Genomic DNA, 27396 nt, shown 5'->3' with positions numbered 1-27396 from the left:
TTTGCCCCAAATGGATCACATTCTTTCACTATATGAATGCAAAAAACATATATTATACTCTACAAACAAAGTACAATTTTAATCCACAAGGTTTCAAGTTACCAACATTTATTGGACTTGAAATTCTCCCAAATGCAAGTTGAATTATTTATCTTCCCACATTACCTTTGGTTCCGATTCCAAATGCCTCATTCTTATCATTTTCTCTCAGTTAATTGCTATCTTGTTCAGATGGCTAAGAAATGCATTCATTTATTAATAACCAAGGATGTTTTCAACACATTGACCTAATTCTCAAATCAATATATTCACCACTCCAACCAATGGGGACAAGCTGTCACTCATACCAGAGCAGGGCTTAAACCAGAAGAAGGTTGCAAACCGGCAGCATATTTCCGTGCCCACAAATCATAATGTACAATTTCCTCCGGGGAAGGTGAGGCCACCATCTCCGACCGATGTTTATCACATGTTAGCTCCACAACCTTAAAAATATCAAGGTAGCCAATCCTGAAAACTCAAAAATGGTACACAAGATTAAAATCCATCACATGCACAGCCATACTCGCTACATGGTTTATAGAATTAACAACCAAGAAGGCAAAATCTATGTTTCAAATATCCAAATGAAGGCAGAACAGCATTGAATAACATCAGTATATATCAAATCATCATTTAAGTAAAAGCAAAAATGAAACCGGCTTCCTAGGGTGTAACAACCCTCTAGTTTCTGTCTAAAGTTTCAAAGACCACAGACTTGTACATTTGTACCATAAAAATGTCATCTTCTCATGTAGAATAATAAAAGTAAGATCTTGAAGTTAGAAAACAATGGAGTTGTTTTCTCCCCCGCCTTTTGTTAGCTTCGCTGAGTACTAATGGAGATTCAAGGGACAAGTACATTAGATTTGTCACCAGAATAGCACCATAACCAATTCTAGGACATACAATTTCATTGCAGTGTAAGTATTTAAAACAAACTCATTCAACCATACACAAATTTAAATTGGGAAGACTGCACAGGGACAGAATTGGATTTCAGGTGTCCATTCAGGATTAATTTGGAGGAGATAAGCTCACTGGTAACCACAACACATGCCAAAAAATACAGGAAAACTATAAAAGGTATACATAATCAGTTTAAATTATTTTGGTGTCAACAGGTTCCATGGGTGCATGATCAACAAGTATATATGATGAAAGGTTTAAAGAAATTATAAACAAAAATATCTTTGACTGAAATATGATACCTGTTTGTACATAATTTTACCTCCGGTGAACCAGATCAGTTGTTCTATCCTAACTTGTTTGTTAGCTTTGGCATCTTACCCAAGGAGACTTGGAATATAATGAAACTACAGGAAATTAATTGAGCCTGGTGTTTAGTTCAATTCTTGAGAACCCTTTTCAAAGAATTGAAAATTGGAAAACAGTTAGAAATTTCGTTTGGTTTGACAGTTTTCTAAAAATTGCCTCTGGTTTAGTTTTCCAATTTTTTTAGAGAACAGAACCAAACAGACCCTATACGTATAAATATCATCAAGTGCATTTATTTTGGTTTGACAGTTTTCTAAAATTGTCATCCTGGAAAAACAGTTATAAAGCCTAATTTCAGAAAAAAAAAAAAAAAAAAAAAAAAAAAAAAAAAAAAAAAAAAAACTCTCTCAGTTCAATAAGAACTGTTTTAGTTTTCAAATTTTTTGAAAATAGTTTTCAGAGGACAGAACCAAACAAACCCTACATATATAAGTATAATCAAGTGCAATTATTTTGGTTTGACAGTTCTCTAAAAATTGTCGTCCTGGAAAAAGACTATAAAGCCTAATTCCAGAAAACACTATTTCTCAGTTCTATAAGAACTGTTTCAGTTTTCATTTTTTATTTTTTTTAAATAGTTTTGAGAGAACAGAACCAAACAGACCCTATATGTACAAGTATCATCAAGTGCAATTATTTCTTAAATCATATCCAGATATCCTGCATGATGCTATACATGATCCAGTAATCATTCTGATTATACGTCAACATATTGGGCTTAATTTTCCTAATGGCAATTAACTTCCTCCGAATACACCATGTCCAACGCTTATAACCTTTACATATATTTACTTTCATTGACTTCCAACTCTTCAAACGCGAATGAATTTGCCCAAAGGTGTTGGTACATGTCTACAACTAATAGAAAAATCAAACTACTTTCAGTTCCTTTTAACATCCTAACAGGTTGCAGAACAAGAGAAACAGAATTTAACATAAGCAGTAAAAATCAGGAAGCAAACTACATACATTTCATCTATGAACATCTCCACAGCTTTTTCATTAGCTGCACTAAGAACTCCTGTCATGGTGCCTCCGGCCCGTCCAGCAGCATAGGCTAGATCCATGGATGGGTATTTCACATTGTCAGGAGTTTTAAACGTCAGGGACCCAAGCCTGTATCATCACATTTTAATTTTAATCATATCAACCACATTGAAAAATAGATAACAAATTCTCAACATTTTCACAAATTACACTTTGCATCTGGTATTAACTAGTAAAAGAAGTCGCAAAATAGAATGTCATAATGCTGCATATTAACAGATTATGGATTTCATTGACAAATATAGAGATGCACACCTTAGGAAATGGTTATCATTTAATATTCTACGACGAAAGCATTCATCTAGAGGTCGATTGAAGAATGTTTTTCGAGTATAGAACATTACTGGTATCTACCCTGAACTGAACCTAGAACTGGATGAGGACAGAGACACACGAGCACTTGCAACTGCTTGCATTAAAAGTCAAATGAGCCCAACTAAGACAAGAATGCTGAAGATTTGTTATATTATTTTAAGACACAACGAGAATATATTGAATCATCTGCAAGACAGTAACTAATTCCTTTTGACAAGAAACAGGCAATACTCAATAGGCAACCTGTCTATTTTTTAAATTTGTAAAAAAATAATAATAACATAAATCTTAAGCAAATGAAAGCTACATCCCTCACTGTTCTTTTGTGGAAAGGTAAATGCTTAGTCATAGGTATTAAGAAAATCACATATTGACAGTCTAAGATTAAACTTTGGTCCCTTTCAAAGTGGAATCACTCATGAATCGTGGAATTTAGACTTTTCCTTCATAGAATTGCAAGGGAAATAGAAGAGTTTTAAGAAAAAAGAAAACCATCATCTAAAAAAGATATTTGGTACTTACTTGCAAAGGTCAAGGCGGGGCCAAGTAATCTCAGAGCAGTAAATTCTCTCTGGCCAAGATAATGTGTAAAGGATCGGTAAACGCATATCAGGCCACCCCAACTGTGCGAGGACAGAGGAATCCTGGATACGGGAAAAATAAAGACAGATGAAAAAAGATTCGGATGCGAAATTCAGGGTACCCCACAATATAAAGAAAACAAGTTTCTTGATAGAAGTATATGAACTCTTAAACAATAATTTCGACAGACAGAGGAGTTCAAGTTCAAGTTCAACCTGTGTTTCAACCATTGAATGAATGATAGATTGAGGGTGAATAACAATCTCAATATTGTCATATTCAGCCCCAAAAAGATAGTGCGCTTCAATAACTTCTAGACCCTGTCAAGATGAAAAGATCTATTATATCTTGACATATAGAAAAATAATCTGCTCCTTATAAATCAGACCACAGCTTCAGCCGTTCGGTCAACAATGCATGGTTCACCAGAAAAACAAAAAGAAAAGAAAGAAAAAAGAAAAAAGAGAGAAAGCATGGTACTTGGAAATGAAAATAGAGACAACAGAAAGAAATAACCTTATTGAAAAGAGTAGCAGAGTCCACAGTGATCTTTTTCCCCATATTCCAGTTAGGATGCTTCAAAGCATCAACTACTTTAGCTTCTTTCAATTTATCAACAGGCCAGTCTCTGTCAGAAACAACAGAATAAATGGTTAAATATTGGTTTGAGTAATGGACCTATGATTAATGTAAAGATTGCAGAAAAGATAAACTGTTCCAAATTAGCCATGGCAAGGAGTATGCGGAAATAAAGAGGATCAAAAGAAAAAAGAAAGAAGAGAGCATATCAAATGTTACGAGACTCGAGAATTGGCTAAGGAAGATAGTGTTATACATTAAAATAATGCATATAATCAAACTCTAAGAAGCAAAATTATAAGAGAGACATGCAAACCATAGTTGATAAAGTTTATGGTATTACTATATTACTATGAAGTTCTGTTTTTGGATGGGAAGGAGGGAATTGTAAAGGAAGATGAATGAAGGAGGAGAAAGCAACCAGGATTTCTTGCTCACTAGATAATATTACATGTACGGAATATCTTACAAATTTCTAAAAGGAAACTGAGCACCAAAACAAATATAGCCAAATATTTTCTTTTTAATTACAGAAAACAGGACAAATACCCCAGATAAATTTTAATACACAATTGAAAAAATCCTATCTTAATTTAAGATTCACACCTGAAAGCCCCACCAGACGCAGTTAATATAATACGCCTAAGAGCACCCTCTGGCAAGCCTTGAATGCACTGAAGCAGGGGACATCTTTTTTAGCCCTTAAAATTAGCAGGAATAGAATAGGAGAAATAATTGCAGAACAGTCAGCCAGAAATAAGATTTTACATTGTAACATATATTGACTTAATAGTGACAGCCCCAAAAGACTCGACAGATGTAATGGAAGTCTCTTCATTCTAGGATGTATTTAGCTATCAATATAGATGTGTATTCATACCTGGAATATAGCAGAATGTTCTGAATCAGCAGGAAGAATCTTTACTTTATGCTTGTGTGCAAGAGGAAGGACAAAAGGGCCCCCTGCAATTAGGGTCTCTTTATTGGCTAAGGCGATGTCTTTCCCTGCTTCTATTGCAGCCACTGTAGGCTAGTAAAGTAGAATAGGGGGGAATTTTACTTTAAATCCTTGAGAAGGACATTAGTTATAGAATAATTAGAAAACTGTTCAAGAAGTATGCATAAGAACACATGTACAAAAGTAAGCTTATAGCGAACAAAGCAGCAATCAAAATTCATTCCGTAAACACTTAAGAACTGAAGGGAAGTAAAATAGGTAGATGGTAGCATAACTTAAATTATGACTTATTACGTGCACATAAGGAGCTGCATGCCTGCATCCTTGTGGAATTTCCTTTTTTTGTTTTATTATTATTATTATTATTATTATTTTCTCTTGGCGGTGATGGTACTAGGCAAGACAAAGTTATATTACCATTTCTAGTTTATCAGTCAGCGGTGGCAGACAATTATTCTTCTCCTTTATGTTTTGCTTCTTTTATTCTTCTTGATTTAATTGACCGAGGTAAAATACTTGGCTTGAGTAATTTTGTTGAGGGCACTACATATTTCCTGGTTTACCTAAAGAAATTATCCTCAAAAGCAATCCATGAGATCACAGTAGTGTAAATTACCATCCCTTTCAATAAATATGTTGATCAAATTGAAATCAGATAGAAGATGTTTTCCAACCAATATCCCTTTTCAGCTTAGAATGAACATAAATCATTCTTATATATATATATTAATCTTGGCACACACCAATCAAGATAAGTCCATCTTACAAACTAAATTCAAGGTAAACTTTCTTTGAAGTTAGAATATGAATTTGGAACTCACTATCCACGACTATTTGTTAGTTATACATTCTTCATGCAGCATGAAAAGAAATGTATAAACATGCTAGTTAATGACATGATCACTCATTAGCCCAGATACGTCAAGCATTCATATACATGCAATTTTAGACGAATGGTAAAAACTCTCAGGTATGACAGCAATCACTTTGTGCAAAATGATCTCAAAAGTTAGCTGTCGTCATTTTTTTTTGCTCGTAACACCCCAAATAGGCAAATCAGCATTAAATAATGTCCTTCATTATATTACTCCAATATGAGTGCATAAAAAAACACACAATATGTGAGTGCATACATATGTGTATGTGCAGAAAAAAGGTGCCATTCCTTACATGCTAATCCTAAAGGTTTTGCTAAAATGGTCTAAAAGTGGTATAATAATGAAAACCACACAAACAAAATGAGTATGAATTTACCTTCAATCCTGCACAACCTACGATTCCCGTGACGACAGTGACAGCATCAGGGTGTTGGGCAACCTGAAATTGAAATATGAGGAATGTAAACCAAATGAAGAGAATAGACTCTTATCAGCAAAGTGTAATGTGAGTTAGCTAACCTCAATCACGCCTTGCTCTCCAGGAATAATTTCAGGCTTGTGTTCAACGTCAGCCAAAGCATCTTTGAGTTCATCTACTAATGACTCATTTCTAACAGCAACTAATTGAGGTTTGAATGTCTTGACCTGATGATGAAAAATGTTTGTTATCAACAAGACTACAAAGTGAATATAATGGTAATAAGAGAGAGGTTGATTTAGCACAATGAAACACGGATGCTTCTATAAGAGAAATATATTTGCATCATGTCCGTATCGAATACCAATACTCCTTAGATACTAGTGGGACTGTGTCTGATACTTCCTAATTGTATAATAATTCAAAGGGTTAAGTTCACAAAACACCCTTCTAATATCAATATAGTGCATATCCCCCTGATTTTCCCCAAACCCCACTCAAGTTTACGAAGTGTTCAAATAAGGACCTCCTAACATGTTAACCTCATGCAAATACTTAAATACAGCTGAATGTAAAAGGCTCTTGTAAGCCACAAATTCTCATTAGCCATACTCCTAATTTATATTACATACTGAATATTACATAAGTGGAAAGTAAAATCAAATCACTGATCCTATGCCTCTAATAGGCAAATGATGAAAATAATATCAGATAAAATCAAATTAAGATCAGATCAAATCCAATCCCTAAAGATACTCCCAATACATATCAAATTCCTATATTTTCTCCCAATACTCCCCCCTCAAGTTGGAGCGAAGATATCAACTAAGCCCAGCTTGCCAATACCAGAGTGAAGAGCACTGACTTTGTGAACATATCGGCAAGCTGATTAGTAGAAGAAACAAAGGAAGTATGGATATCTCCACAACACACTTTCTTTGACTCAATTCTTCATGAGAGGACAAAGCATATTGAGGTTGATATTTAATTTCTTGATATCAACCTCAATATGCTTTGTCCTCTCATGAAGAATTGAGTCAAATGCGAGTATAATAGCAGACTGGTTATCCCAAAAAAGTGTCGATGAACTAAATATAGGGAATTCTAGCTCAATCAATAGGGAACAAAGCTAGAGGATCTCACAAGTTCCCTGAACCATGGCACAGTACTCTGCCTCTACAGAAGAACGAGTCGCTTTGCTTCTTACTTTTCCAAGAAATTAAATTGCTTCCATGAGAAGGATAGAAACCTGAAGTAGAGCGACGGTCAGTCAGAGATCCAGCATAATCAGCATCAGTGTAGCATAAGATATGAGGTTGTGGTGTGGATCTGTAGAAAAGACCAAGTCCTGCCCAGGACTTGAGGTACCAAAGAATTCGGTATACTGCAATTAAGTGTGAGGTCTGTGGAGCATACATGAACTAACTCACAACACTATCCGCAAATGTGAGATTAGGTCTAGTGTTCGTTAAATAAATTAAGCGGCTAACAAGGCGCTGATAAGCAGACAAATCTGGAAGGTCTCCAGAATCGGCATGAAGACGCGTCGAATCCATAGGAGAGGAAGCAAGACGACACCCAAGCATACCAATGTCATGTAGGTCTAGTGCATAATTACGCTGAGAGAACGAAATGCCATGCCTAGAGCGTGCAACCTCAATACCAAGAAAAAATTGAAGAGGACCCAAGTCTTTAACCTCAAAAGCCTGCCCAAGGTCTATCTTTACCTTGTCAATGAAAGGTGCATCATTTCTTGTAATGATTATATCATCAACATATGCTAAGATAATGGCACAACGATTTTGTGGACTACCACAGAAGGAGCATATGTGATATGACTTACATCGAGTGAACCCCATAAAAATAACTACATCACTGAATTGGTGAAACCATGCCCAAGGTGTCTACTTCACTCCATATAAGGATTTTAAAAGGCAATACACCCAGAATACTCCCCCTGAAGCCAAAAACCAGGAGGGTTCATATAAATTTCTTCTGTCAAATCCCTGTGAAGAAAGCCAAGAGTAGCAAGCCACTAAGGAAATAAGAAGGCGAATAGTAGTCAGCTTGGCAACCAGCGTAAAAGTTGCATTAAAGTCCTTCCCCAGAGTTTGTGTAAAGCCCTTCGCGACCAGCCTAGCTTTGTAGCGATCAACAGTACCATCTGGTTTATATTTAACTGTAACTACCAATTTACAGCCCACAGTCCGCTCCTTGTGGTAAAGTAACAAGCTCCCACATCTGATTTTTCTGCAAGGCGTCCATCTCAGCAGCCATGGCTGCTGTCCAATGTGGATTTTGCAAAGCCTAAGATACAATTTAAGGGATGGAAATAACCGAGGTGGCAGCAAGGTAGGCCTGATAATTATGTGAAAGTCCCTGATAAGAAACAAACTGGGCAATAGGATGATTAGTCACACAAGTCCTTTTACCTTTGCAAAGTGCAGTAGACAAATTAGAATCAGAAGTAGATGAAGCAGGATCTACAGCAGAAGTAGGCAAGGTAGAATTTGGAGTAGAATTGAGAATAGCAGGGTTAGGATTACCTGTACCAGAAGAGGACAGTGGTAGGGTAGCAGGAGGGGATGTCGTGGGCAACGAGTGTATACGCGAAGTTCGGGTTGAGACACAGGAGGAGATGTTGAGCATAGAACTGGTGCAGGCCGAGCCAGAGGTGAGAAAGTTGGAGTAGAAGATGTGCCAAAGAAGGGAACATCTTTGAAAAAAGCGACATCAAGAGAATGAATATCCGACGAGTGCTAAGGTCATAACAATGGTACCCTTTCGACATAGTCAAATAACCCAGAAAAATGCAACGAATAGCTTTATCATCCAGCTTCATACATGTAAGGCGTCAGTCCTGAACAAAACACGTACATCCAAAAACACAAGGAGTAATAAGGAAAAAGGTGTTGTCTGGTCGCAAAATATGTAACAGAACCTTACCCCTTAAAGTTCGACTAGGGGTTCAATTAATCAAAAAGTTTCAGTGAGAACAAACATATTCCAATAAGATCGAGGAACCTGTATACAACGAAAAAGACACCAAACAACACTCATGAGATGACGGTTTTTCCATTCCACCACTCCATTCTGTTCCCGTGTACAAGGGCATGTCAATTGATGAAGAATCCCCAACTGAATAAGATGAGTCATGTTCTTTCTTTCAATAACACTATTTTGTTGAGGTGTGGCCATAGCTGAGAACTCTTCCTTTATCCCTCTTATATCACAAAAGCTTTCAAACTCTCTCATTGCGAATTCAGTACCAAAATCTGATGTACACTTCTTGGTTGTACAACCCTTCTCATGTTCAACAAGATTAACAAACTTGATGAAGTGTGTGATAGCTTCAAACTTCTCTTTCAGAAAATAAACCCAAGTCATTCTACTGAAATCATCAATTAGGAGCATGAAATACTTACTTCCACCAATGCTTGTGGTTTTAGTAGGGCCATAGAGATCCATGTGAATCAAATCAAGTGCCTTTGAGGTGTTTACTTCCTTGGAGGTAAAAGAAATCCTTGTTTGCTTCCCTTATTGACATGTTTTGCATGTGTGATCCTCCTTGAACTTTAAATCAGGCAAGCCCTTGACAGCTTTGAACTTCGGAATCTTAGAAATGTTCCTGGAATGAACATGTCCAAGCCTTTTGTGCCACATAATACTTTCATCCACAGTTGAGAAGTTACATGAAACATCATTTCTTAAAGACCTAGTAGCTGAGAAGAGTAGTTTTTCAATGCTTTGATCAATGACTTTGCACTTAACTTTGTCAAAACATATTTTGCTGCCTGAATCACATAGTTGATTGAAACTCAGAAGGTTATGTTTAAGTCCTTGAACATACAAAACTTCTGTAAGCTCAGGGAGTTCTTCAAACTTTGAAATAGTGTCAATGCCAACAATTTTTGCCGATTGATCGTCTCCAAACACCACATTTCCTCCATCAAATTTCTTCAATGTGAAAAGAACTTGGTGTTATCACCTGTCATGCGTCTTGAGCAGCCATTGTCAACATACCATTTGTCGTTTGAGTTACAGGTCATAAGAGTTGTGTACACCAACATGCTTACAGCATTCAACTTCTTTGGAATCCACATCATTTTCGACTTGATGAGAGAACCTTTGTCTTTAAACTTCAATGACTGACAGATTTCTTCACATAAGCAAGATTGAATCTAGCATTCTTCAAGGCTGAAGTGATGAAGCCTCCTCTATCTATCCTCAATGTAGTATAGGTCTTGTCTAAGAGCTCATATCTGGACCTGGTTTGTTTCATTATAAGGAATGTGGCATATACTTCACCTGTCATAGACTTGACAATGACTGTGCAAGTTTGATTGACCTTCCCTGCTTTGTTTGAGTTGTAACCAATGCTTGTTCATCCTACTTGTTTAGTAGAATTCTTCCAAATTTCTGACATTTTCAGTGATCTCTCTTCAAAAGCTAGGGCGAGTTCTTTGCATCTTCTTATACTCCACTCACCATCCTTGTTTCTGAGCCTTGAAACACAGTATACAGTTAAGGATATAGAACACAGAGTTAAGAGTTTGACCTTTACATGCTTAATAAGTAAATCCCTGGACATTTATATTTCTATGTTGAGCTTCTTGATTTGAAACTTCTGAGAATCATATTTGACAGCAATTCTTTCACATTCAGCAAGAACCTGTTCAATATCATCATCATCACCCTATTCTTCTTCATTGTGAACTTCAGAAACTTCATGTAAGGCCATGAATAGACACTCATCTTCTGGAGCATCTTCTTTGTCTTCTTCAGAGGTTGAATCCCAATTTGTAATCAAAGCCTTCTTACCAAATATGTTTCTGTTTGGGGCTTCTGGTTTTCTTTGATTCTGACTTTTGTTTGACAAAAAAATTGCTATGAAGTGTCCAGGCTTTCCACAACCATAACAGGTTTGATTCTGAGCTTGACCTTTTTTCTTGAACCTGAATTTTCTGAACTTCTTTGCAAGATAGGCCACTTCATCATCTTCTAAGTCATCATCATCAAAATTTTGTTCACTTTCTTCAACTTCTTTGGCCTTGAGGGCTGCTTCTCTTCTGTGATGAGCAAGAACCCCAACTCTCATCTCATAAGCAGTGAGTGAAGCTTGTAGATCATCAATCCTCATCTGTGACAAGTCCTTGTCTTCAAGAATGGTGACATTTGCATTGAACCTAGGAGTTAAAGACCTAAGAATCTTCGTACACACATCATAGTACTTCACATCTTCACCAAGGGCCTTTATATTGTTGACAATTTCATTGATCCCGAACAAATACTCTGAGACAGCTTCCCTTTCTTCCATCTTACAGCTTTCATATTGAACTTTCAAAAGCTGAATCTTGTTCTCTATAATCACACTGTTCCCTTCATGAGCAGCCTTGAGAGAGTCCCACATTTCCTTGGCTGTTTTACAATTCTTGATCCTGGTGAATTCTTACTGTTTGAGAGGACAGAACAAAGCATGTTTAGCTCTTCCATCATTTGACAGAGCTAACTTGTCATTTGCAGTAGGATCATTTGGATCAAGAACCACCACACCAATAATGGTGGCATGCTAAACATCATATGATTGTGACATTAAAAAAGCTTCCATTCTTGTCTTCCATGAATCATAGTTTGATCCATCAAACCCTAAGGCTTTGTTGGTAACTTAACCTTCATCCATTTCTGTAAAATGTTTTCTGCAGGTTGGTTAAAACCTTTGAATAGCAGACCAAAGCTCTAATAACAATTGATGAACCAAGAGAAAGAGAAGAGGAGGGGGGGGGGGGGGGGGGGGGGGGGGGGGATTTGTGGGGTGTTTATTTTAATTGGTTCTTTCAACAATTTGCTTCAAGATGTTAACAATTTGCTTCAAGATGTTTATAGGGAAAACCCCTCTCAATAGAGATCAAACACCTTGGTTCCTGGCCTCTGCCAGTGCAAATCCACTAGTTGTAATGCAAGAAGAAACACACTCAATTGTCTCACTCTCTGCACACACCTTAGCTCATATACATGTGCTCACAGCACTCCCCCTGTCCTAAGCAACCATGCTTGGACCCTATAAGGTCTCAAAGCTTACCAAATACATTGTAAAAGATATAGAACAAAAATACTCAAACTATTACACAAGATAAGAATGATAGTGTAGCTCAAAGTATTAAACAGCAGTTTCTGTGGTATGAGGGGTAAAACTGGAAATTCGTATTATCACAGACCAGAACTTGGTTTCCTCAGTCTTGTATCTTCAATATACACAATCTTAGATGATGATCACAACAAGAATAGCATGGCATAATGTTGAAAAAGGTTATTGCTGTCAACTACAAAATAATAAAGCTGACTTCTAGATGTAAATAGTTGAATGTTAGATTTAACATTGTATAGTCAATATTGTCACCTTCTAGTAGCATGCTTTCTAGAAGCACACCAAGCTTGTGTTCACACCTTGCCTAACTTCACCTAACCCATTTGGTTTTGCCTATATATACCTCTTGTATCATTCACTGTAATTCATTCAATACAATACATTTTACATGGTATCAGAGCAGGGACTTAATCTCTAACTCTTACAGAAACTTTTTTTTCTTCTTCCAGCAGTCCTTCACCATGTCAGAAATTTCATTTGATTCCACTTCTTCCACTACCCCATCAAAAACTCCTGCAATCCATGCTTCCAACTCTGATTCACACTCTGTCCAAATCACCAATATTCGATTGGATAGGTTCTTGCATTGGTCTCAGTCTGTCCAGATGTACATCCGTGGACAGGGAAAGATTGGTTACCAGACAGGAGATAAGAAGACACCAAAAAAAGAAGACTCGGCGTATTCAACCTGGGATGCGAAAAATTCCACGATCATGACTTGGCTCGTAAATTCCATGGAGGAAGATATCAGCTGCAATTACATGCGTTATCCGACAGCCAAGGAACTTTGGGACAATGTTAATCAAATGTATTTTGATCTAGGAAATTAGTCCCAAATCTTTGAGTTGACACTAAAACTTGGTAAAATCTGACAAGGAGAGGACAACGTCACCAAGTATTTCAATTCTTTAAAGCGGCTATGGCAAGATTTTGACCTGTTCAATGACTACGAGTGGAAATCGCTAGAAGATTGTGATCATAACAAAAGGATGGTGGAGAATAATCGAATTTACAAGTTTCTTGCAGGTCTAAACGTTGAATTCAACGAGGTTGGGGGGAGAATAATTAGCCGACAGCCTTTGCCCTCACTTAGTGAAGTCTTCGCTGAAGTTAGACGTGAAGAAAGCCGCAGAAATGTCATGCTCGGAGAAAAGGGAGCTGCTGCACCTGTCGAGAACTCAGCCTTGGTTGCATCCGATGCAAGTGTGAACAAGGTATTTGCCACCAATCAGAGAAGACAGGATGAGAGGCTTCGGGTGTGGTGTGATTTATGCAATAAGCCACATCATACCCGAGAAACCTGCTGGAAAATCCATGGAAAGCCAGCAAACTGGAAAAGCAACAAGCCGGGCGACAGATCTATTCGTTCATTCCCTTCGGCAAATGAAGATGAAACAGGTCCCTTCTCCAAGGAGCAGATGGATCATCTTCTCAAATTGCTAAAGTCCAATTCTTCACTAGGTACTCCTAGTGGTTTCCTTGCCGAAACAGGTAGAAATCCTAATGCCCTGTAGCCTAGACTTTGCACCATGGATTATTGACTCCGAGCCGTCTGATCATATGACGTCTCTTTCTCACCTTTTTGATACTAAAAATTAGGATTGCCGATGGTAGTTTTACCCCTATTATAAGAAAAGGCCAAATAAAAATCTCAGAAAATATAATTCTGAATTTTGTCCTTCATATTCCAAAATTGGCATGCAGTTTGTTGTCTGTCAGCAAATTATCTAAAGACTCTAACTGTCGCGTTATCTTTTTTGATTCTTATTGTGAATTTCAAGACCAGAACTCAGGGAGGACGATTGGCAGTGCTAAGATGATCAATGGTCTTTACTACTTTAATGACAATTTTTCCAGTAATAAAATAGCTCACGGTTTTAACAGTAGTATTAGTTCAATTTCTGCTCGTGAACAAATAATGCTTTGGCATCTGAGACTAGGACATCCTAGTTTTCCTTATCTAAAACATTTGTTTCCTAGTTTGTTAAAAAAATTTGATTGTTATTCCTTTCAACGTGAGAATTGTCATTTATCTAAAAGTCATCGAACTACTTATTTTTCAAAACCATATCGTGTTTCAAAACCTTTCTACTTGATTCACAATGATGTGTGGGGACCTCTAAGGTGATCACGGGGTCTAGAAAAAAATGGTTTGTAACTTTCATAGATGATCACACTCGATTATGCTGGGTTTATTTGATGAATATGAAATCTGAAGTTGAAAAACTGTTTAAAGATTTTTACAAAATGGTTGAAAACCAATTTCAGTCAAAAATTAGTATAATACGCTCCGATAACGGAACTGAGTATTTCAATGAACATTTGGGAAGTTTTTTAAAGGAAAAGGGTATTTTACATCAATCTACTTGTCGGGATACTCCTCAACAAAACGGAATTGCAGAAAGAAAAAACAAACATTTACTTGAGGTAGCTCGTGCCATGATGTTTTCTATGCATGTGCCAAAATATTTATGGGGAGAGGCTGTTTTAACAACATCCTATTTAATTAATAGGATGCCTACCCGTGTTCTTAAATATGTCGCACCCTTAGATTATTTCAAGCAAACATTTTCCCGAATGTAGAATTAACTCAGATTTACCATTGAAAATTTTTGGCTGCATTGTTTTTGTTCATATACCTAGCACGTTTCACTCTAAACTTGACCAGAGAGCTGAAAAATGTGTCTTTATAGGTTATGCTCCAAATAAAAGAGGATAGAAGTGCTATAATCCACAAACGAAAAAAATTCACGTGAGCATGGATGTTCAATTTCTTGAAAATCAACCCTTTTTTAGCAAAAATTATCTTCAGGGGGAGAGAGAAAGGGAATAAGACAATTTTTGGGAGACTATAGGCCCTTTACCGAATCCCATTCTCTCTGAAACTATTTTTCCTGACTTACAAAAACAACTTGTTAAAGATATTGAAAATGAAGTTCCAAGTCAAGGTTTGCCAAATGCAGAAAAATCACAAACAGGGGGAGAAATACTACAGGAATATCAAACTAAACCTGAGCTACTGGTTTATACTCGGGAAAAAAATTAGCAAAGAAATAAAGACCGACAGATCATCCAACCACAAGGTCAATCAAAATCTCCAAGTGAAGGTCCTTTGGGCAGTTCAGGTAATTCTAATCCCATTCTCCTTCCAATTTCTATTCCTATCACAACTCCTCCATCATTTTCATCTGATCCTACCTCCGATTCTATCCCTCCTACTGCCTTACCAAAATCGATTCCCACATATCTTGACATTCCCATAGCCATTAGAAAAAGAACCCAAGAATACACCAAACACCCCATTACCAACTATCTATCCTATCATAGACTCTCCAATAGCCATAAAGCATTTACTTCTAAAATATCTAACTTGTTTGTGGCAAGAACCATTAAGGAAGCTCTGGATGATCCGAATTGGAAGTTAGCAGTTATGGAAGAGATGAATGCTTTGAGGAAAAATGGTACTTGGGAAGTAGTTTCAATACCAAGGGATAAGAAGATTGTAGGGTGCAAATGGGTGTTTACAGTAAAATGCAAGGCAGATGATAGCGTAGAGAGGTATAAGGCAAGGCTTGTAGCGAAAGGGTTTACACAAACCTTTGGAATTAACTACCAAGAAACCTTTGCTCCAGTAGCCAAATAAACTCAATACGAGTTTTGTTATCCTTGGCTGTAAATTTCAATTGGCCCCTACACCAGTTAGACATTAAAAATGCCTTCTTGAACAGAGATTTAGAAGAAGTCTACATGAACTCACCTCCGGGATTTGAACAGAGATTTGGAGAAGGCAAAGTTTGCAAGCTGAAGAAATCATTGTACGGTCTCAAACAGTCTCCAAGAGCATGGTTCGAACAATTCGGGAAGGCTGTAAAGAACTATGGCTATTATCAAAGTCAAGCAGATCATACCATGTTCTATAAGCACTCAAGAGAAGGTAAAATTGCTATCTTGATTGTTTATGTAGATGACATAATCCTCACAGGTGATGATAGTATTGAATTGGAAAGATTAAAGGATGGTCTCGCTAAAGATTTTGAAGTCAAGGATTTGGGAGCATTGAAATATTTCCTCAGCATAGAATTTGCCAGATCTAAGGCAGGTATTTTTGTCACTCAACACAAATATGTACTTGATTTGTTAAGTGAAACAGGTTTACTTGGATGTAAAGCAGCCAAGACTCCAACTGAGCCCAACCAAAAACTACAGCCCGCAAGAAAGGAGGATGTGGTGAATATTGAACAGTTTCAGAGACTTGTTGGAAGACTTATCTACTTATCCCATACTCGTCCTGACATAGCTTTTGCAGTAAGCAGAGTGAGCCAATTCATGCACTCACCAGGACAAGAACACTTCGAGGCGATATACAGAGTTCTGAGGTATCTAAAGGGAACTCCTGGTAAAGGCCTCCTATTCAGGAGACAGGGACACTTACAAATTGAAGTCTACACTGATGTAGACCGGGCTGGGAGCGTTACTGATCGAAAATCAACTTCTGGCTACTGTACCTTTGTTGGGGGAAACTTGGTTACCTGGCGCAGTAAAAAACAAAACATGGTGGCTAGAAGTAGTGCTGAAGCCGAGTTTAGATCAGTTGCCCATGGGATTTGTCAAGTTTTGTGGATCAGGAGACTGGTAAATGACTTAAGAATATCGAGCACCTCACCTATGAGGGTATACTGCGACAACAAAGTAGCAATCTCGATTGCCCACAATCCTGTTCTTCAGAATAGAACAAAACATGTGGAAGTTGATAAGCACTTTATTAAAGAAAAGATTGAAAATGGTTTGATCTGCATGCCATATGCCCAACTACGGAACAAATTGCAGATATACTCACAAAAGGTCTACACAAAAGACAATTCGACTACTTGGTTGGCAAGCTGGCAATGGAAGACATCTTCAATCCAGCTTGAGGGGGGGTGTTGAAAAAGGTTATTGCTGTCAACTACAAAACAGTAAAGCTGACTTCTAGATGTAAATAGTTAAATGTTAGATTCAACATTGTATAGTCAATATTGTCACCTTCTAGTAGCATGCTTTCTAGAAGCACACCAAGCTTGTGTTCACACCTTACCTTGTGTTCACACCTTGCCTAACTTCACCTAATCCATTAGGTTTTGCCTATATATACATCTTGTATCATTCATTGTAATTCGTTCAATACAATACATTTTACACATAAACATAATCAGTTCACAAACAGGCCTAATATCTGCAGAAAACCCTAACTAATGTGGTTCATGTAACCAAAACTTGAAATGGTCTATTTCTGGGCAACTCTTAACTGATACAGCTTCAAATCAACTATGTAATCATGCTCAAATGATAAACAATCACCTCACAGCAATATATCAACAATAAGGACTTAGATCAAAGGCTTAAACCAGCAAAAATCAAGTATAAGCAAGGTATGCAATATCAAAAGCTACTACAGTAAGATAATAGGCACAAACATTGTTTCTGCAAATGTCAAATGGTAAACAAAGCTTGTCTCAACCTTCACAGTGCACCAGAAATACCTCAAATGGATTTAGACCTTTCAACCCTTGATTCAGCACCAGCAATCAATAACACAAGGCCTCCTCCACACATCAGTGACATAATCTCTCACAGCAGGATTCTAAGATGAATTGAAGGTCAAATATTGAATTGAAACTCATAAAACTTGGTCCATTTGGTCACTCGAGATATGAACACTCAATGCAGCTCACAAAGGCACTCACAGTCAAGAGGCTTACACAACTCATTTCTATAACAGTATATATATAGGGTACATTGAGTTGAAATCCTACCCTAAAGAGGAAATACACATGGCACTGTCAACTAATCATTTGCAAGGGAATATTCTGACATTCTCTATGTGAAAGGACCACAATGCCTCCGCCACATTTGCAGTTTTGTCCTTTAGTGCACCAGCAATTTTACAGCTCATATATATATGTGTATATATCTGTATAAACACAGACTTGGTGCCTAAGAAATGCATAACCACCTCCATTCTCTCACTCTAGGACCACAGTGTACGTGTCAACTCCTTGTTCATCCACTGTAATGACCATAATGCCCCTTAACTAGTAGACATATGCCAATATATATAGAAAACTGTTTCTGCAGCCTGTATGTATACAATTAATCTTGATTTTTTAAGCTCTGTGAAGCAATGCAGCATCCAAGGTAAACATAAAATGATCACACACGTGTGAAATGACTGGAATACCCAGAACCCCAAAATACATTGTATACTGGAAATAGGGTCATGTTTGGTCTGTGATACAATGTACCTAGCATAATCAATTTAAAATGAGTTCGCTCATATTTAAAATGACCACACTACCCCTGTACATATCTGAATAAACCTGAGCTCACTAGAATCCATGGTATATCACTGTAATGGACCTGTAGTCATATTTTTTACATTTAAAAGAGCAAACCCTAGATAAAGGCTGGACTAACAAATATCATAATATAATTGTTGGATAAAGCATAGAATCATTTAGAAAAGATGAACCAAGATATAGTGAGTACATACCATGGCTAATTTAGTCCAACATTTATATTGATGTATGTAAATCAACTTTAGGGATGGAGTCCTTGGACATAAAAGATGGTTTAAAAGAATTAGATATAGAACAAGGGGAAGAGGATGCATTTGACGACAAGAAATTTGTTGCTGAAATTAAGCAATATAAAATAGTTGATGACCCCAAGTTACATGTCCAAGAAAGGGTGGAAAGTTTCGAGCACCAAGATGGTAAAGAATCAAACCAAGAAGTTACACTTGTTACGAACAATACAAGGGTTGTTGATGTTAGTGATCCTTATGCTTCTACTGGTGTCATTTTAGTGGCCCCCGTTAGCAATTTGAAATCAATTGATAAAAAGTGCTTCACTCCAATTTCTTCTTTCATGCAACTCTCGCTGTCCATCATGGTGGTGAGTTACAATGAGGACTTGATTGCAAGTACTTCGCCTATTGGGTGACAGTTGGGGCTAGTTTGGTGCGCAAGAATGAAATAGAGTGCGAATGGAATGAAGCTGAGAATAGAATGGGAATGAGAATGCCCCATTCCATTCTCAGCTTCATTCCATTCCCACTCTATTTCATTACCATTCCATTCTAGTGTTTGGTTGCAAATATGGAATGCTGTAAATATGGAATGATGATTCTCATTCATGTGTTCGGTTGAACCAATTAAAAGCTAGAATGCAATGAATTTACATTGATTTCTCCAAATTACCCTTTATCATGAATAACAAAATTTAACTTAAAAAATATTAATAAAAAAATTAACATAAGAAATGAAATTGGGGCAAGAAAGTTGTGGAAGCAAGGTGTTGAAGATTAGGGCAAGAAGATGCCATGTTGAGAAGAAGTTGATCGAACAAAGGGGAGGCGTCTCCAGCGGCAGTGGTGAGATAAGGGGTAGTGAGAGAGGAAGGCGAGGAAGTCGAATTTGTCTTCAGCGGCGGAGGAAGACAATGGAGGGAGACGACGAAAGGTGAAACCAGCGCTTGGAGACGAGAGAGGCGGCTGGGTTGGGTTGTGTTATGTTGTGGTCTTGTATGTTCCACCGTTGAGAAAGGAGATGATGGCGGTGGAGCAAGACGGCTGGATTATGGAGAGAAGTATAACAGATCTGATATCAGAGATGAAGATTGTGGCAACATCAAAGGAGTTGAAGGTGCGATCCAGAGTTCCAAGGTCTCTGATCTCAACGGTGTTTCTGGATTATCCGATAGCTTCCTCTACTTCGGCCCCCTTTGTCGTCGTCGTGGTTCTAGGCTGTGGAAGGAACTCCAATGTCGATGGGTTGGAAGCTGTCGATGGGTTGGAAGAGAACAAAGATGGGTTTAGAAAAGAGAAGATGAACAGGTTTTTTTGGTCATAATTTCTTTAATCCCATTCCATGCGGGAATAGAATGCCCATTCCATTGGTAAAGAGAAGGAATGATTTTGGTGGAACGACCATTCTCTGAGAATGGTGAGGAATGATGATTCCACCTTTAATAGCCCACACCAAACACAACAATGGAAAGACAAGCAATCCATTCCCTCTGATTTAATTCCATTCACCCACACCAAACACAGCCTTAGGGTGCAGGCTCTCATGCAATAATCTTAATGGGCCATTATCTTTGGTACCTTTGCTGAAGGAAGAGGCTATTCGGAAAGATCTTTTGTGCAATTCTATGTCTTATGTATTTGGATCATTTTTCAATTATGATTATTGGTGAAGCAAATAGGGAACAAACCATGTTATTTTCAAAGTGTGGATTTTTCGATATTGTGATTGAAGAAGTAGCTTACGAGGCATCAAGGTCGAGTCAGTGGTATAAAATTTTGTTTATATTAATATATGATTAGTCACAAGGAAACTAGAGGATGAGTTTTTGGAATTGGAGGAGACTAATGTAGGACTGTTTTATTTAGGTTTTATATTATTTTTTTTTTTATTTTTTATAACTTTTAGGGAGTTTAATTTTAGGTTTTTAATTTCCTTCTACAATTAGTTTCTTTATATTTTTTTGTTTACTTAAGCAATTAGTTTCCTTTACAGTATTATGGTTTTCTTTTATTATAAATATGCATGTAGTGCAAGAACATAATTGAACCTTTTATCAATAATATTTCAGAATTATTTATGAATTTATCTCTTGTTTTGTGGATTCAAAACACCCTACTTTGTGGATTCAAAGTAACCCATTCCTTGTGAACGACTTTAATCGCTTCCGCTACGTCATCTTGGGTGCAAACAATTCCTTGAGGGGGGGTGAGTTTCAACTAGGAAAAGAAAAAATTCAATATGCATAGATACATATATATTTTAATTCACATATCTATATTAATATATTTATATATCTAGCCGTGTCCTTGCCATATTCATTTCCTACCTTTTAAAAATTTCTCATATTGCTATATTTGTGTCGTGTCATGTCCATATCTCATATATATCCATTTCTATGCTTCACAGATCCAGCACTAAACAGAAAATGTATGATTATTTTGTCCGGAGTAATGAAGACAAAACTAGATATGCTACTTGAGCACGATAAGACGGGTAGGTATGCCTAGATCCACTGTTTAAACAAAATAAGCTAGTTTTGAAAGATTTATCTTTTTTGGCTAATTTAACAGAATAGAAGTTGTTTTGCATTGACGTTGGGTTGTTTGTATGTCATGGCCACTTTCTCAATCAAAACTCCTATCAATTGAATTTTTGAACTCAATGGGACCTTCCCTCTCGGATTTGACAAACAATAATTATATAAAGGTTGCAGCAACTTCAAAAATTAGATCTGTTCCAATTCTATATAATATAGACAAGTTAATAGATTAGCCACCTGATCAGCAAGAAGAGTCACATTTGAACCAGCCGCTAGTGCCACAATTCTGAATTTATCTGGGTTCTCCGCAACTATGTCCAATGTCTGTAAATCACCAACTTATAATTGTAAGCAATTGCAGAAGATTTACACGCAAAATGCATGTGTAGCATTCAATTTGACCGTATAAAGAAAAATGATTTTTTTTGTCAATTACTAATGGCAAACAGCACAAATTGGAAAAACAAAACTAGGTCAAAATAATCTCGCTTTTATTCCACAGTTCATCTTTTTAGAAGAAAGAATGAACCTTTAGGAAAGGCTAATAATCACAACTGCAAGGCTATTATATGTCAAGGGGAGTCATGCAAAGGTAGTTTCTTAAGAATCTGTGTGGTTTAGGCATAGCTAGTAGAAAAATATGCAAGTGAAAAGGAAAGCTAGCTTTACTATTTATGTAACAATGTAATATGAAAATTTCTTCACCTGAGTTCCGATAGAACCAGTAGATCCAACAACTGAGATTGGCTTTGGACCGTCCCAAGTTTTACGTCCTGGCTCCACAATAGCCCGTCCGGGCCATGCTGGAGGAGGTGGCTGTGCTGAACAGTAAACTCTATTTCCCGAAGTTACTTCGCGGTCCTTCCTTTTCAAAGACACCCCTCCTAAGAAAATTACAAATCAAAAAACCTAAAATTATCCCTCTAATCAAATAACAAAAATACCAAAACAGCATTAGAATATTTGGAAAACACAAAATAAGATGCCAAGCAAATTGAAACTTTACTGATGCAGCTGTAGAGCAAGTAGAGATGCTTTTACAGGACTATTAAAATCCAAAACAAAAAAAAGACTAGGACTGAAAGAAGGAATAGATAGGCCAGAGATACACATGATCCAGTTTCAGCAGCCTCTTTATTTACATTTCTTTTCAGTGATAAGGCCAATCAACAAGGATTGAGTTTCTGTTATTGGATGGCTAATGATTAAGCCTATTATAGTTGGAATACCCTATATATTGGATTAGCAAGGGTTCAGAGAATCATTGTTAATTAATTTCCAAGTTAAATTTGCAGCAATCAAAATCCTGGTTTTAGTTCCTCCTTGGTTATGGATGTTTTCTTTACTTTTCGTTTTCCATTATACCATGGACTACAATTTGATCATCCTCTCTTGGTAGGTGGCATCAGGTTTGATATCAAAGCTTTAATTTTGGCCTCCTGACTACTCAATTATGCATCCACAGTAACAATCCAGAGGAGGACTTGGTAGGATTCAGGTTCCAGTCTTTGAAGCGAATCCTAGAGCAGTATAAAGCCCGTTTGGCTGCAAGGGGATTCACACAGGAGTATGGTGTTGACTATGAGGAGACCTTTGCTCTTGTTGCTAAGATGATGACCATTCATACATTGATTGCTGTAGGAGCTATTCGTCAAGGGGGCCTTTCACAGCTCGATGTCAAAAATGCCTTCTTAAATGGGGATTTGACCGAGGAAGTTTAAATGGTTCCTCCCCCTGGTCTTTCTCATAATCCTAGAGAGGTGCGTAAACTCAAGAAGCTTTATATCGTCTCAAACAAGCTCCTCAGGCCTGGTTTGAGAAGTTTTCTACGATGATATGTGGGTTTGGCTTTCATCCTAGTGATCATGACTCCGCTTTCTTTCTTCGTTCTACTTTTGCCGATCACATTATTCTCCTCTTCTGCGTTGATGATATGATTTTGACAGGTGATGACATAATTGGCATTACACTTCTGCCGTATCAGTTGCAACAACAATTTGAGATGAAGGATCTTGGTTCACTTTGCTATTTTCTTGGCATTGAATTAGCTTCCTCTCCTAAAGATTATCTTCTGTCTCAGTCCCAGCGGATGTTATTCAAATGCTCATCTCACAGATTCTCGGACAGTTGAGACTCCCTTAGAGCTCAATGTTCATTATTCTTCCTTAGATGGTGTTCCATTGGCTGATCCTACCTTGTATCATCTTATAGTTGGCACGTTAGTGTATCTCACAGTTACGCAACCTGATCTTACATATGCAGTACACATTGTTACTACACTTCACTGGGCTGCAGTTCTCCAAGTTTTGCGTTATCTTCGGGGTACTTTAAATCAGAGTTTGTTGTTTTCCTCCACTTTTGCTTTGGAACTTCGAGCTTTTTCTGATTTTGACTGGGCCGGATTTCCAACCGATCGTAAGTCCGCTACTGGCTTTTGTATTTTTCTACGTGACTCTCTCATATCCTGGAAAAGCAAGAAGCAGACAGTTGTTGCTCGCTCCTTGCTGAGTATCATGCCATGGCAGCAGAGATAGTTTGGCTTCGATGGTTGCTTGGTGATATGGGTGTTACTCTTTCTGTTCCTATTCCTATGTATTGTGAAAACAAGATTGCAATTCAGATTGCACACAACTGTCTTTCATGAGCGCATGAAGCATGTGGAGATTGCTTGTCATTTTGTGCGCCAACACCTTCAACTTGGCACTATTTCTCTGCCCTTTGTTTCTTTTACTATGCAGTTGGCTGACTTCTTCACAAAGTCCCACACTATCATGTGTTTTCGTTTTCTTCTAGGCAAACTCGCAATGCTTCTCTCTGTTACATCGTGAGTTTAAGGGGGTTAAAGTACGATTTATTTTATTATTAGAGGTTACTATTGTCTTTTCCTTAGTTTATTAGTTTAGGGCTTATTATATATTGTTATTTAATGTATCCTTCTGTAAACTGAATACATGATTTGCGTTATTGTGCACCTCTTGTTCCTCCTCTTTACTCTGCAAAGCAAACCAAATAATTGTAATTCTAATGCCTATGTATCATATCCAAATTTTGGACCATTTCAAGCCAGTTCCATGTACCCTAAGATTTGGGATTTAGAGAGGCCCAACACCAGGACAAACAGTCGCACCCTCAGCACCGACACAATAGGACATGATATGAGTATAGGATGTGTCCAACACACGTATTCAAATCGAACATGCAAAAACGTCTTCCCTAATTTTGGGATAGATGGAATCCTCCATTTTTCACCATATTCTATTTAACTTGAATACGATGGAGTATAATTTTAAATAATAAACTGCATCATATATTACGCTATTATATAGCAAATTATGTATTTAAATATACAAGATGTGTCCATGTAATGTATCCAAATTTTGGACCCATTTCAAGGCAGCTCCATATATCCTAAGATTTGGGATTTAGGGAGGTCCAACACATGGACACACACTTGCACGGGTACATATATCCAAGTCCATGTAACATAGAAAAATTCTTATATATTAGGCTACCTAAGGCTTGGAGAATCATTATTAAATCAGTTTTCTGGTTCAGTTTTTAAGATTCATTTAATTCCTCTCTTTTTTTTGGCTGTTTTCTTTACTTTTCAATTTCAATCTTGTTGTAAACAATGTTTTGATCGTCCTCTCTTGGTAAGACAGATTGCATCATGCACACATTTTAAATTATACATGATGAGATAAACTTAAATTACTAAGTGAAAGGAGAAAATTACCAGTCATACTTCAGAATTCCCACAATCAAATCTTGCAACAGAGGAACATAAAGAAGCAAATACAATCATTGTTACATGTTAGAATTGTAGATAATATATTATGATTGTACCCAGCTCCACCCAACAAACTAAAAGACTTGAATCCCTAGAACCAAGCAGAATTGAATAATACCAATAAAAAAGGTGATATACACAATTAAGCTTTAAAGTACATGAAAATATTAGAAAACTAATTTTGTAAAACTCTACAATTCAGGTTATTGTATACTGTGAAGAAAACTTTAAAATATACAGAGTTCAAAAATCATAAGATTGTACTTTGATATTCCTAAGATTGATTTATTATTATTATTATTATTATTATTATTGATGAATAGAGAGTGATTGTATTTATGAAAATCTATTGAGTGAACTCAAGAAAGTCTCGAGAAGTCCTTGTTTCACCTCCTCTCATATGTAAGAAACCAATAAACAAAACAAGAATCAAATGCAAAAGCCAGTGTACTCCCACCTCTCCACATGATAAAAAAATGTAGTTTATCCAGTATATTTTCAGACCAAAACCACCAAAGTGGTATCAAAATACCAAGATATAACAGTGACATCAGGGAATCAAAAAATTCTGGCAACCCATTATTTTAGCAGCATATATATTCAAAACATAACCACAAGACATAAAAATCAACAGCTGTTAAGCACCCACTTTGAATTAATCCATAAAACAGCAACTAATTTAGTGCTCCTACAAACAACAAAAACATAATCTTTCTTTAGTGGGTATAAACAGAAAATCATAAAAAAAATAAAAATAATTACAGAAGGTACAGAAATTAAATTATTTTAAGAGTGCAAGTAGTCATAATGTAGTGGAATGTTAATCATTCACTAACTCAAAATAGGGAGACATGAGAGAGAGAGAGAGAGAGAGAGAGAGGGGAACCTTGAAGCTTGAAGAGGTGAAGATTGGATTTAGAGGAGTCCAGAAACGAAATGGTCTTGATTTCTGTTGGAGAGAGTAAATTCAGAGCCATCATAGCCCCACTTTGAACGAATTTCTGATTCTCAAATTCAAAATGAAACAAAAAAGAAAAATTATATGTGGATAAGCAGTGACAATGATATATATATAGAGAGACTGAAATATGATATAGGATTATTTTGTGGTTTGGAGTAATGGGCAGTCGCAGAGCTGTCTTATAGAGAGAGAAATTGTTTGTTTAGAGTCTGGGTTTTAGAGAGAGAGAGAGTGGGCACGATGAGTGGGGGGACAAGACGAGACGAGGGTGTGGAATCAGCTCATCTCGTGGACAGCGTGCAAGCTTAGTTTATGTACTCTGTTTCGGTCTTTGGAATTTGTAATTCGGCGTCATATTGCTTGCTAAATTCATTCTGATTCTCTATATTTGCTTTTAACTTAAAAATATATTATAAAAATATAAATATAATATTATGCCACAAGAAGTTCTACTAAAAACATTTTTTTTTTAATAGTTAATAAATAAATGTTAGGAAAATTGAAAGAAAACGAAAGTGGGCTCAATTCCTCTCTAAATGAGATACCCACCATTATAAAGATTTGAACTATGGCATTAAAGTGAGACAAAATTAGATACGATAATGACATGTCGGATTAAATAATGGGTTAGTACAAGTTTTTGCATGAAAATCACATTCAAAAATTTAATAATATAATCATTGTATTGTTTTATGCAACTTATATATAAAAATTAGAATTGAGGGAGATACAAATCTAAATTTTAAATTATTTTCTAATCAAATTTTAATTATAAAGTAGAGTTCTGTTGAATCTCAACGGGATAGTTGAATTGTTTGGTATTGACAAACAATAGGAAGTTCCTTCTATTTTACCCCATACATCATTACATACTTTGCAACAATGGATGAATAAAGGTTGTTAAGTAAACAAAGTATTCATATTTTAAAATTAATAATTATTTGATTGTAAGATTCTGCACCAGCGGTTTAACTGTTAAAAAATCTTAGGGGACGAGACATAAATACTCATGTTTTGAGTTTGACTCTTTATTTATTTTTTTATTTTTTTTATTTTTTTTTTCTCATCCTTTTTCCTGACCGGAAGAGTACTATTTTTTATTTTTTCCTTCCAGACTAAAGGAAAATATTATTCCAACACGTGACTAAGCGCTTTATGTGAAAATAGAGTTACGCGGGTACGAAAATAGTTAGTTAATTTTTATTGTGATTAACTCCTTTAATAACCTAGATTTGATTATTAGTTCAACTTGCTCAATTTATGATTCATTTAATCATTCACAATCACAAATATATGTAACG

At 36.6% G+C, this 27396-nt stretch overlaps 1 protein-coding gene across 1 annotated transcript; it reads right to left on the bottom strand.

Annotated features, from left to right (window-relative positions):
• LOC132303227 (1-deoxy-D-xylulose 5-phosphate reductoisomerase, chloroplastic-like) lies at nucleotides 1-26388 on the bottom strand. The gene is made up of 12 exons (XM_059800406.1): nucleotides 26021-26388; nucleotides 22050-22228; nucleotides 21582-21668; nucleotides 6196-6321; nucleotides 6053-6115; nucleotides 4721-4870; nucleotides 4447-4514; nucleotides 3778-3889; nucleotides 3477-3581; nucleotides 3202-3323; nucleotides 2287-2433; nucleotides 1-510 (listed from the first exon to the last, which is right to left on the bottom strand). Exons 1-12 carry the CDS (start codon nucleotides 26112-26114, stop codon nucleotides 342-344), a joined length of 1422 nt encoding a protein of 473 aa, XP_059656389.1. The 5' UTR covers nucleotides 26115-26388; the 3' UTR covers nucleotides 1-341.
• Between the last annotated feature and the right edge of the window lie 1008 nt (nucleotides 26389-27396).

This window comes from Cornus florida, unplaced genomic scaffold (genome assembly GCF_030987335.1).
Source record: "Cornus florida cultivar Cherokee Brave unplaced genomic scaffold, ASM3098733v1 CherokeeBrave_3.0.0_Hap2_Chr04, whole genome shotgun sequence".
In the NCBI taxonomy this organism is placed as follows: domain Eukaryota; kingdom Viridiplantae; phylum Streptophyta; class Magnoliopsida; order Cornales; family Cornaceae; genus Cornus; species Cornus florida.
This window is presented reverse-complemented; position numbering and strand designations above follow the sequence as displayed.